At 34.2% G+C, this 12,692-nt stretch overlaps 1 protein-coding gene across 2 annotated transcripts in view; it reads left to right on the top strand.

Annotated features, from left to right (window-relative positions):
• The window catches only part of SEPTIN7 (septin 7), an 86,214-nt gene that overhangs the window by 67,827 nt on the left and 5,695 nt on the right, over positions 1-12,692 (top strand). For both annotated transcript variants that reach the window (XM_074340997.2, XM_019726311.3), the window contains exons 8-11: positions 537-633; positions 2,093-2,144; positions 3,982-4,107; positions 12,363-12,498. In XM_074340997.2, the coding sequence (XP_074197098.1) occupies positions 537-633; positions 2,093-2,144; positions 3,982-4,107; positions 12,363-12,498 (411 nt within the window). The remainder of the gene's footprint in view (positions 1-536; positions 634-2,092; positions 2,145-3,981; positions 4,108-12,362; positions 12,499-12,692) is intronic.

The following is a 12,692-nucleotide window of genomic DNA, read 5'->3' as shown; positions in this document are numbered from 1 at the left end:
ATAAATTTTATATATTCTTATATATTTCTGGGAGCCACAAGAATTTTGAAAGACTGTACTCTGAGTTTGTCTGGATGAAAACAAATCCAGTCCCCCAGATCTGGACTTCTAAAGGTAGAGGTTAGCAAGTGTAACATTCACTACCTCAGAGCTGTGAGGGTGCTTTGTGATCAGGTAGGCGGGCTAGTCACAGCCTCATTTTTTCCCTCTAACTGCCAGTGCGATTTTTTACTCTTCAAACGTTTTCCAGTATGGGACATCTTCTTTTTGTAATGATTTTTTTTTTAACAAATGATTTGATCAATAGATGCCTCACTATTCTTAAATTTTCAGAGAAAATGTTTTATTCATTGTTTACATTGGTGATAATCCCATGTAGTTGCAATTTACTAAATAGTAATTGAATGCCCTATAAAAGTGAATGTAGAAACTGTCAAGATAATTTTTTTCTAATCTGTTGTGTAATGTAACTTTTTTATTCTTGAATTTGTGAGGACTACAGAGATGTATTTGAACAAGAATACTTTGTTTTATAGGATCGTTTACCTCTTGCTGTGGTAGGTAGTAATACTATCATTGAAGTTAATGGCAAAAGGGTCAGAGGAAGGCAGTATCCTTGGGGTGTTGCTGAAGGTAAGGTGTTCTTCAGTGAATGACTTTCTCTAAGAGCTCACAAATGTTATAAGAAATTGGTATAGTTAAGTAGTATAACGTGCCCACTGCATTGATACATTCTAGATTTTCAAAGGTAGTTGTGAATTCAGTTTCATTTGGTCTCATTTCTTCCTAAGTACATTCCAGTTTCTCAGATCTTGTGTCCTACTAAGCGAGGCCAGGATGTGCTAAGTCCTAATGCTGGGATACTTTAGAAGTCACTTGTCAGTGTCCCACTGTCCCATCTCCGCCCCATCATTAGGTCTGTTTCTATTTTTTGTTTGAAAATATAATGCAGGGGTTCTTTACCTGGGACCCAAAGATTGCTTCCAAGGGATCTGATAAACTTTCTGAAATTGAAAACAGTTTTGGAGAAAAGGTTTCTCTCACTTTTATCTTAGTCTCAGATTGGTCTGGGATGCTCAAGAATGGTTGAGAACTTTCATAAGTCCATTTAAAACATTCACAATTTCCTTTCCTCTGGACAAAAGTTACCTTTTGTGGCATCATAGCTTTAGAGTAAAAAATAATTCATCATTAAGAGATCCTCTAATTTTATAAGGAGTTTTAAACACCAATAAAATCTTAGCTATAGCGTCATTCAGAAGTCTGCTTGGCAGTATAGAGGTGTTTCCCCAAATTTGTGTTTATTATATTGGTTTAATCTAATAAGAAGATTAAAATCTTATGTGTTATAGTATCTTGGAACCACCACCAAGATGGAGTCATGATTGTTTTATCTATTTGTTGTTACTACTATGAAAAATTCTGTACTTTCTAGGATATCGTTCCAAGTTATTGTCCTTAGTGACTTTCCCCACCAATGACACTATTCTCGTTCCTAGCTCTGTCATCCCTGTGTAGCCTTCATTTGCTGAGCTGAGGTATTAGAACTTCTACAACCCTTGAAATATGCCTAAAGAAATTGCTTTGTATCTCCACTTTTAGTTTTTTTCCTCCCCTAAAGAGTGTTCCTCTAAGTGATACATTTTTTAAAAAAAATAAAGAACCTTAAAGTTCTTGGCTCACATTTTCATTTTGGTTATCTTGAGGTTTTTCTAAAGTGATTATTCCCCCCCGCCTTACCCCAACACTAAACGTTTAAAATGCATTTTATTATGGAATAAATGTGTTCTCCACCAATAAAGAAAGATATGATCTCTCTTTTTCAAAATGTCAAAATTGTTTGGTCTGAAGAGTTCATTTGTTAGGTTTATATATTTTATCACAGGATTAAACTACATGAAAGCCATATTATAGTACAATGGCATGCTCTTAGATTAAGTACTGTGTTACAGTGTTAAACCTTAATGGAAAATTGATCTAAGCTGTTTTGCATATTCTCTTATTGTTGTTACCCCCCCTTTCCTGTGAAATTTCCTTTGAAATGATTGGGGTTAGTGGAAATAATGTATGTGGTCTGTTTTTTTTTTAATAGTTGAAAATGGTGAACATTGTGATTTCACAATTCTAAGAAATATGTTGATAAGGTAAGTGTGAGCAATGATGAAAATAAGTCTTTTCTTTCCCTAATAAAGTTAGAGGTGGGCATATTTGTCTTTTGCCGTCTATAAAGGTAGCTCATTTAAATTGGTGTCTTCATTCTAGCACTGAAGTAAGCAGTGCATGGAGACCACTTGGATTATTTATCCAGGGTTTTAAAGTCATTAGCAAAAATACAAAATTACCTATGTGACGGGATAAATAAGAAAGTAAATTTTTTTTTACCATTATACTTTAAGTGAGTTGAGGTTTTAACATTGAACGAGGTATGACAAGTAGAAAGGAAAAGGCCTTTGCGCTTTAGTGGGAAAAGCTTGGGAAAAGTGGAAAGGAAGGCTAGGTTTTGATGGCAGGTTTCTTGTAAAGGACAGCTTATAATATAGTTGAAGAGGTTATATGGTGTCACCTGTAATATACGCTGGTACCAAAAATGAGTGACAAGCAAGGAGAAAATTGTGGGTTAGAGTGGCTTCACTCAAAGGCTGGGGAAATTTGGAGTCAGTGACAAATTAGCACGAGCTCTTCAGTCTCAACTACTGGCTGTGCTTGAAATAAGGAGCTGCCTGATTTGACTGAAGTGGAAATGAAGAGCTTTAGGTGTAACTGTAGTGCCACAGGATGAACTCATCAAGGGACAGAGTATATATAAAGGAAGAGAAGACGTATGGAAAACCCAGACTTAGAATGACACGGAGGAAACCATCAGAGAACTGCATGGAAGTGTCAAATAGTAAGAGATGAGTCAGAGTAATTGAACATCACATTCTGTTTGCAAAGAGGAAAGTAATAGTAAATGTTTTGTGGATAGCAGGAAGTGTAAAAACAGAATACACCTTTCTGTTAGTCTTCCGGAAAGGGGTTTTGGTAAAGTGGTGGAGATGGAAAATGGAGGTGCAGGAATGGATGGTGAGGAAATGGTGAGGAAAGGGAGGGTCCAGTGACACAGAATGTTGCCACCCAAGAACTTGCATTTGTAAAGGATGTCGTACAGCAGCTCAGGGTTTCTTTAGCATCTTGAATCATTAAGGAATGATGACATTGTCTCATGTATTATATAGTTTATCTCACAATTTATATATTATAGAAGTGCTATGAGCAAACAAACATTCATTTAACCAAGATACCAGTTTGAATAAACTGGGCAGTTTGAATAAACAGAAGTTTACTCTAAATTAAAATCCCCCCAGTTTGAATCCAACTTGGTATGTGATCTAAAGTGTCCTTAAATATTTATTACCTTAAGTATTATAAAAACTCAGATATTGATATAATTGCTAAGAGAAAAGCAATTTTTTTTTTTTGGTTTTATGAGCTTCAGTAGAAGCCAGTCTGCTTTCCCTTCTCTAGTAAAATAAAATATATGTAGCAGGTCTTTGAATAATATTGTTTTGTTCAGTGTTGTTTTGTTATCATGTTGAGATGCCACAGGAACTTAACTGTTGTTTATATCTATTAGCCTGTGGTAAAACTGGTTTTGTTATACTTCGATTCATTTCACTTAAAGTCGCAGAACTTATCGATGACGTTAAGTGTGGACTTACTGTAGTATAAAAAGGTAAATACTCTTCTGTAGAAATGTCATCTTTAGTAATTGCTTTGAGGGGATTTATGGCTCTTAAGTTATCATTTGGACCCTAAATTTCCATGTGCATTTTATGTATCTTGCTCTGCCTTGAGTGTAAGTGAAGACAAATGAATGCCATCTTCCTTAAGATAGTCTTTTGCTCGTCTTAAATCTGAAATTTTTGTTTTGGTAAAATTTTGAATTGACATCACAGCCTTTTTAGTAGAAGCAAACTCTTGATGTGTGTTTATTTACGGCAGAACACACATGCAGGACTTGAAAGACGTCACTAATAATGTGCATTATGAGAACTATCGGAGCCGAAAACTGGCAGCTGTGACTTATAATGGAGTTGACAATAACAAGAATAAAGGGCAGCTCACTAAGTAAGTATCCATCGTTTCCTCCAGAAAAGGTATTGTTTATGTAGTCAATAATTACATTGTTTCTTTTCATCACATTTCTCCTGGGGAAAATGTTATTTATGCACAGCAGCAGAAATTTATATAGTTGAGCTTTGTTTTGGTGATTTTATATTTTATTCTTTAATTGTTGGAGGAAATGTTTTATTACCTTGTTCTTTAAATGCAAGAGCCTTGTATTCTCTTCTAGTCATTTGCCATCGCCTTTATAATCTGTATACCACACGTTTAATAGATCCCCAGTTAGAAATCAAACAGCTCCTTGAGCAAATACTTTTTTTTAAGGGAAGAGAAAAGTTACTACCAAGATCTCTTGACCCATTTTATTTGTAATATAAACAGCCCATAGTCTCTAAAGAGAATAAACCGAACTTCTACCTTTTATTATGTCTTTTTAAAATAAACATTTTTAATAGCAAAGTTTTCAATAACAGATTATATAGAAACAAAGTACAGGACCAAACAAAAGGAATATTTAGATGAATGTAGTCTTGGTTACCTTTTCTGTTCCTATTGTGTATTTCCAGGGAGTAAATTATCTGGAATCTGGTTCTTCCGTTGGTTGTTAGAGTGGGGTGAGTGACTCCTGAGTGTGTAGCTTCACCCCACCAAGCTGGTATCTCACGCTGTGGTGATTTATGATGGGATAGGGCAAAGAGATGTGTGCGGAGACTGGTGAGTTCACTGGTAGAGTTCTTGGTACCAGTGTCTGTGCCGTTTCTCCTTTATTGGCATCATACGTGTCATGAAAACCAGTTTAACAATGTGTGTGCATTTGTAGCCAGTGTGATCTGCCAGTAGAGGATAGTCTGGAAGGATCATCTGCATAAATAATGAGAAAGGCAAGTTCTCAAAGTAGCAGCACTGTTTTACAGTGGCCAACATCTCTTATGATGGAAAAGAAAAGTGTTATGTCTCCACAATGTCCCTAAATTCCAGAAGAAAACACACAAAGCATTGGCAAAGTGGCCTAATTTCTTTCTTAACTTTGAATTTCTTCGTATGCTGTTAACATGCCTATTTGAGGAACTTTCTTGATCAATTCCTAGGGTTTTTGGTTTCAGGGATCTTGTGAGAGTGATTGTTAAAAAGGCAGATTTCTAGGTTTAATCATTAGCAAGTGATTCTCATTCAATAGATGGGGGATGGGCCTAAGGGTTTATATTTTTAATAAGCACCCTAGGTGGTTCTGATACAGGTGATTAGTAATTCATGCTTTGCAAAGCACTGACTTCTAGGAATTTATTACTGCTGTTCTAAAAATGGATTTGTTAATATTTTTTAAAAATTTTTTATATTTAAAATACAAGATTCTATTTGAGGTAAGGTTTAGTGCATGAGAAAAAGGCAAGACTTTATTTCTTATAGTAAAATTTGCACCAAACTTTGTTATTTAGCACAAAAATGTAAAGATCTGTCATAGTAAATGGTCATAAAATCCTAATCCATTTTAAATGCATTTCACTAGCTTAAGAACTTTTTAACCATTTAAAAGAAAAAATACACAAATAAAGCCACTGATAATTTTATAATATGTTAAAGGGAAATGTACTATCGGTACATATTTTTCATTAAATGTATGCACTTAATGTTTAATTTTCTTCTTTTAAACATTTGTCCATGTCCTACAAATAAGGAATTGTTTCCATATTTCAAATACAAAGCTTTTAAAGTAGTGCTATTGGTGGGGGGGTCTTTCTGCTGTTGGATGCAAGTAAGGTAATTCAGAGAAAAATAGTGAACCTTACAATGTTGTTAAAAATTTTTCTTCATATATAGAATTCTAGTGTGGATTACTTGAGTTAAACTAGAACCCAGGTGAAAACAAAAGGTAGAATTCTATTGGAAATGAGAGGAATCATGTCCAAACGGAGCCTGTGAAAATATAAAAAAGTTTGTACTGCTAAAAAGAAAATTGCCCTAGGAGTTAGTATATTATTTTATGTTAATAGTAAGTAGAAAAATAAATATTTTCAAAGATTGAACCAACTGGGGAATGGCTGTAATTAGAATAGATATTGATCTGATTTGTTAAATTAGGTTTTTACTACTTTATTGAATAACATGCTGAATCTGAAAGAAGTCACTTGGAAGTTTTATCCATTGGTTGTAACTTATATTGTCTTAATTTTTGAAAGCATTCCAGTTGACTTTAAAAAAAAAAAAGTCAGTATCAACAACTTATGGTTCTTTCACTGATATAAGGTGCTTTTCTTTATAGCTAAGGACCCATTCGTGAATAACTGAAAGGAATGGCTAATATTTAAATGTGTGAAGTAAGCAGATGTGAGTTTAGGCTTCCTATTGATGTTCTGTTTGTATTATTCTCATGGGCCTCTTCTCTCCATGGCACTACATCCTTTACTAATGGTGGCAGGGAGAAGTGGAGGTTCCAGGGAGTTTGGAGTGGAACAGGCAGAATCATGAAACAAAAATTGCCAGTTCGCCAACGACTTTCCTATGTTGTGTATCTGAACTCAGAGTATCCCAAAATGGACCCAAATACCGTGTTTCTAGCACCTAACATCACACTTTGCCCTTAATAGACATATGTTTGATATTGGGAGATACAGACAGTCTATGGGTTTATGTTTTAGTACTTTGATTAATCGAGGGAGACTTCTTTTGTCACCTGGAGGTTTTCACACCTCCAGGTACCCCTGGGACAATATAATTTAGGTAAGGGGTGGGTAAGAGGGAGTAGGTCTTTCTTCTGTAAAGTGAGAGATAGGCTATCTGTAACTTGGACATTTTCAGGCCAGTCACTTTAGGCAAGACTTTGTATGAAAGTTGAGTATCTGGAAATTGATTCTCTTAAAGCTGCACAGGTTCAAGTAATTCTTCGAAAACTTCATATAAATACAGACCCCCAGTTTGAAGACCACTGAATCAGACAATCTCTTTGGTCTTTTAAAAAAATGTGGTCATTTTATCACTTTCTTTATTACTTCGTATGGCCTCTAAATAGCACCTGCAGGCAATTTGAGAAATAAAGAAAATTGATAGTCATTTGTTCGTCTGATTATTGATGGACCTATGTTTTTTCATTGCCTTTAACACACACACACATACACACACACACACACACGCAAACACACTCCCATACACACACTACACATAAACACACACACTTAACCCTTGAACGTTGGAGGGGTTAGGAGTGCCAACCCCCCATGCAGTCAAAAATACAAGTTTTTGACTCCCCAAAAACTTAAGTCATCATCCCTTGATATCTGTGGGGCATTGGTTCCAAGACCCCCCACGGATACCAAAATATGCAAGTACTCAAGTCCCCCTTTATAAAATGACGTAAATTGATGCATACAGGCAGCCCTCCACATCTGTGGACTCCCAGCTACGGATCAAAAGCAACGCAGGAATTGAAAAATCCGTGTATTGGACCCATGCAGTTCAAACCCATGTTGTTCAAGGGTCCACTGTATATACGCATATGAATCTATTCAAAATTTGTAGTTATATTAACCCTTGTGTGGCAGTGGACACTCCATAGAGTGCTAGTCACACTTTGGTTTTCGAGTATAAGCTAATTTTTTTTAATACTAGGTATTGTGTAATGAAGTAGATAAATTCATCTTATATTTAAATTTTTCTGAGGCAGTTTTGGATGAACTGTAGTGTACTGAACCATGGGCTAAAAATAAAAATACTTGGTTTGTATGTCTGAAAATGTGCCTTTCTGTTACATTAGTGGTCCTAGAATAATTGTATTTTGGAAGGATTTAAAATTTAGACATCACATTGTACACCTTAAACTTACACAATATTTTATGTCAGTTATATCTCAATAAAGCTAGGGGAAAACCCAGGATTTTAAATTATGTGTTTAAAACCTGAAAAATAGCTGAGCTTGTCTCGTCATATACTAATTTGTCTGAAGGCCAGAGTTTGGAGAAGTGGGCATTGTTCTTAGCAACAATTCAGGTATTACCTGTGTCTGGCAAAGAAAATATCAAGTCATCTATTTGAAGTACTTAAATCCTCAGGGAGAGTATGTCTTGCCCATCCCTGTGGAGGGTGGGATAGGTTAAGGAGAGAATTAACCATATCCAGATTGCAGATCTCTTGAAGGTGATCCCCAATAAAAGGAGAACTATCCTTTTTTTTTTTTTTTTTTTTTTTTTTTTGCTAAACCTGTTTCTTAAAGTTTTACCTGCTTCCTCCTTCCTTGTTCTTCCCTTGTACCTTTTATTTAAAATCACATTTGATGAGCAACTCTTTTCTGAACTATTCTTTACTATTGGCACCACTTATGGCAATATCTTTTCTTCAAGTTGGGGCACACAGTTACCTCTTTCCCATATTTTAATTTATTTTTCTGTTTTCTATAGACTTTTCCATCTGTAGTCTTGGGAAAATTTGAAAGTTAACAGAATTCCTAGAAATGACTAAAAATAAATATGGGTTTCCAAAGGCTAATCTTCAGAACTCTTTTGGTACATGACAAAGTTTTCATTGACCTAAAAAGAAAGACAATTTTATGAAAATTTCCAGAGATTTCCCAAAACTTAAATTTATTCAGTTATCTCTTTTATACTTTTTTCAAATGTTTTTTCATGAGAATATAATGATAGTATTGTTATTGTTTATGTTTGGTTTTAATGCTCTTACTAGGCAAAATAAAGTGTTGGTAACTATTGTTTTCCATAATTTTTGGAAATTTTTATTGCTTTTTAAACCCATTTATATGAAATTCTTCTGGCAAATTTCGCTGCCTGTCTGTATACATAGTGGCCTACCGACTAGAGCAAAAGTATGTAAGTGTACTTGCTTAATGTGTTCTGCAGGGAAGACCACATGTAATTTAAATGAAATGTGGGGTCACGTAACACAACCACAGTAGAACCTTACTAGGTCAGTCTGTGTGGTCCTTGCTAGGATTCTGTCATTGGTCACATGAAAGGGTGAGTCATCTGGTAGCTTTCAGGAACTATAACCCCTTAGAGAGAACCCTAGAAGGAGCCACGTTGTTATCTTCGCGGATTTAGTGTGATATTCAAGTTACTGTTGTAGCCTTTCTTTTTTTTAAAATCTTTCACCAAGCCTCTTCATTTCTTTGACTGAGTTGTTTTAAATTTTTCTGACAAGCCTAAGTTTATAAGCTTTAGTGTACTGAGTATGAAGAAGAGTTTCCCATTAAAAAGCAGGTTTTTCCAGCCATCATAAAAAAGGTTAATTAAATGTGACGACAAAAAGTGACCTCTTTTCCTGTTTTCTACAAAGTAAGTATAGTTTATATTACTTCTAAATATTACTTTAATAAAGATGACTAGAAGTGGGGTATTGATTTATATGAACCTTAAAGAGATTTGAAAGATCATTTGGTGAGAGTCTTCAAAAAATCCATTTTTACATACATGTGACCATTTTTTAAAAATAATACTGGAATATCAGTTCATTTGGTCAGAAGTCAGGTATTTTTACAAGGCTAAAAACTTAAAATATCTCGTGTGAAAGGTTACAAATTTCTTTTAAAAGTATACATATTGAAATAAGTTTAGAAATTTGATGAGGGTGTCAAAAGATAATTGCACAGCATATTTATTTTCATAATGATTTGGTATAGTAATTACTAACAAAATTTTGGAAAAGAAATCAACTAGGATTAACAAATTTTGCCATAAACTTTTGTTTTAGGGCACGTACTTTAATAATTGTGAAATCTATGAATTTGCCTTTCATTGCTGTTTTTAATGTGGTTTACTTTACAAGTGTTAAGTCTGTATTTTTTCTTGTAGATAAAACATTTGAAGGCATAAAAGGGGTTGTTTTTCCAAAGACATAGGAAGTTGACTATGTAGGGATTTTTAATATTAAAATTTTGAATTTAAAAGCAAATTTCAAAACACTATAGCCTGTTTCTTTGCTATCAAACTGTTCTGTTTCCCCCGAGACTTATTTAAATAACCTAGATGACAGTATTTACTCTTGGTAAACTGGTAGCCTTTTCATTTGCCAATTGTACTATGTACTCTTTAAATCTACATGAATTGCCTTCTTCCTACCAAGGATAAAATTAAATGAGCATTTTATAGATAAGTTATTACAAGTAGGAATACATATTTAACTTTAAAATCACAACTCTGTCTGAATTCTAATTTGTTTTTAAATCACAACAATATTGTTGGATAATCTAAGTTGCTTAAACATAACGATATTCAGTTACTAAGATTGTCAGTTCAAAAACGGTTATTAGATTATTTTTTTTCTATAGTGTAAAAGGTTTTGAGGGGTGGAAGAAGTGAGGTTATAGACCCTTTTTGAAAGTCTGACAAAAGCTTTGGAACCTCGCACCAGAAAAATGCTCGCATGTGCATGCACAAACACATAGGTATTTGGTATGTCATTTTAGGGTATTGAGTGATATTCTGCCCAAGAGATCTGAGGTCCCTAAGTTAAAAACACCTGCCATAAAGATGAGAAATATATTATTAAAAAGGGCCTCATTGGCTTTTAATGAAATAATGACATTTACACTTAAAATTTTATTTATTGACCTCACTCTTTGAATGCAGGTTCTTACTCTGAGTTAATGTTTGGCTTACTGTCATTTTCAGAACTTCTGATTTATTGCTTAATTGTTAAAATATACTGCAGGTTTGTAAGTTTTCTTTTAGTGAAGAAATACCCTTTAGTCAGATAACATTTTGTTCTAATTTGCACTAACTGCAAAAACACGTCATCTTGATGACAACAGTCTGTCACATCTTTGTCCTTTCTTTTTTGCTAAGAAAAAGCAGTAGCCAGTGTTCTGTCCTGTGTTCTCGTTTACTGTTTTCTATCTAGCTCTTTTGTCGTCCTTGGTAGGGAAGAAGAGTGCTGTAAGGGTCAGAAACAGGCAGCCTCAGAAGGAGAGAACGCAGCATATTCCGTGTGTCAGATCAGGATTAAAGTGACTGGCCCTTGAAGTTATGGGTGGAGTCCAAGGCCTGATTGTGTTTTTCAGCCATGATTTAACTTTTTAAACTTTTTAAGTCTTTATTGAGATAAAATTCACCAATTTAAAATGTAAAATCCAATGATCAAAGCCTGTTTTTGTAGAGGCCAAATAAACATGTTTTACCAACAAAGTTAGAAAAGGGCCTGCCTCTTTTAAGTTGCCCCAGGGTTTTGAATCATTTTCAGAGATCCTTACAGCCACAGAGCCCACTATCCTCTCCTCCCTGGGGTTGTGGTAGGTTACTGATACTTTGGTGTTCTCTTGGGTCTGTAAGTATACTAGGCGTAACATGAAGCTCATTTGTATTTTTCAGCATGAAAATTTTGAACAAAATTATACAAAGAGATTTAACGTCGATGGAATAGTAAACTACATTTGTTTAACTGTACTTGTGTCTATTTTCAGGCATATCAAAAATAATTGTATTTGCTTCTGATTCTCTCTCTGTGTATTTGTGTGTTTTATCACTGAACATTTTTAAAAATTCAGAAATGAAATTGTTGACTTAGGTGGAATGGATTTTCTGAGCATCAAAGTTACCATAAGTGACCTACTTAAGTGAAGAGTGTTCAGGTATTGACTGGTAGTCGTTTCCAGCATGTCACTTCAGTCACCGAAATAATTAACTATTGTTAATTAACTGTATCATTGTCATGTCAGTAGTTGTCTCAGAAGAAGAGATTATAACACTTGGAGATTTGTAGAACTGAAAATATTCTACGTATGTTTTATTAACTCAGTTCCTTTTCTCACATTAAATTTTTGTTCAAAGAAAGTACAAAATGAAATAATTTCTTCTAGTTTTCTATTCTATGAATGCATTTTGGGAATGTTTCCTTTTCATTTCCTTCACTGTATTTTATGGGTCATCTTTAGATTTGATACGCACTACTTTAGAGAGACATCTCTATAACAATTGCCTTTGTTATTTAGATCTATTTTCATGATAATTCACTAAAGCTTCAAGTTTAGATATGAACCTTTGTGGAAGGAAGTTTTAGATTATAAATATTTATAAATTTTAAGGTTTTAAAGAATTTTTAAGGCATTTATACATAAAACTTCAAATCTTTTTTCTCTGTTATTTAAGATGGCGTCAGAATAATTGAAAAATTATTTTGAAACTTATTTTCAAGAAACAAAAAGCAGAGATTTTCAAGAAACAGAAAACATATAGCATCTCATTTATTTTCATCACTTAGAGTTTTGTATTAACTTTTTATTTTAAACGTTTAACAGTTATTCTTAATGTTCATAACAGGAGCCCTCTGGCACAAATGGAAGAAGAAAGAAGGGAACATGTAGCTAAGATGAAGAAGATGGAGATGGAGATGGAGCAGGTGTTTGAGATGAAGGTCAAAGAAAAAGTTCAAAAACTAAAGGACTCTGAAGCTGAGGTAATCAACTTAACATTTCCACTTATGGACACAGTACTTCCTTTCAGATTAGTATCTTTAATAAAATTCATAGATAGTGTAACCTTTCTCTACTATTCTTTCAAATTTAATACCGTGTTTCCCTGAAAATAAGACCTCGCTGGACAATCAGCTCTAATGTGTCTTTTGGAGCAAAAATTAATATAAGACCTGGT

The sequence above is a fragment of the Rhinolophus sinicus genome, chromosome 4 (assembly GCF_057876585.1).
Source record: "Rhinolophus sinicus isolate RSI-liver-muscle chromosome 4, RSI-T2T, whole genome shotgun sequence".
Classification (NCBI taxonomy): Eukaryota; Metazoa; Chordata; class Mammalia; order Chiroptera; family Rhinolophidae; genus Rhinolophus; species Rhinolophus sinicus.
The sequence above is the reverse complement of the archived record's forward strand: the minus strand, read 5'-3'. Positions and strand labels throughout refer to the sequence as shown.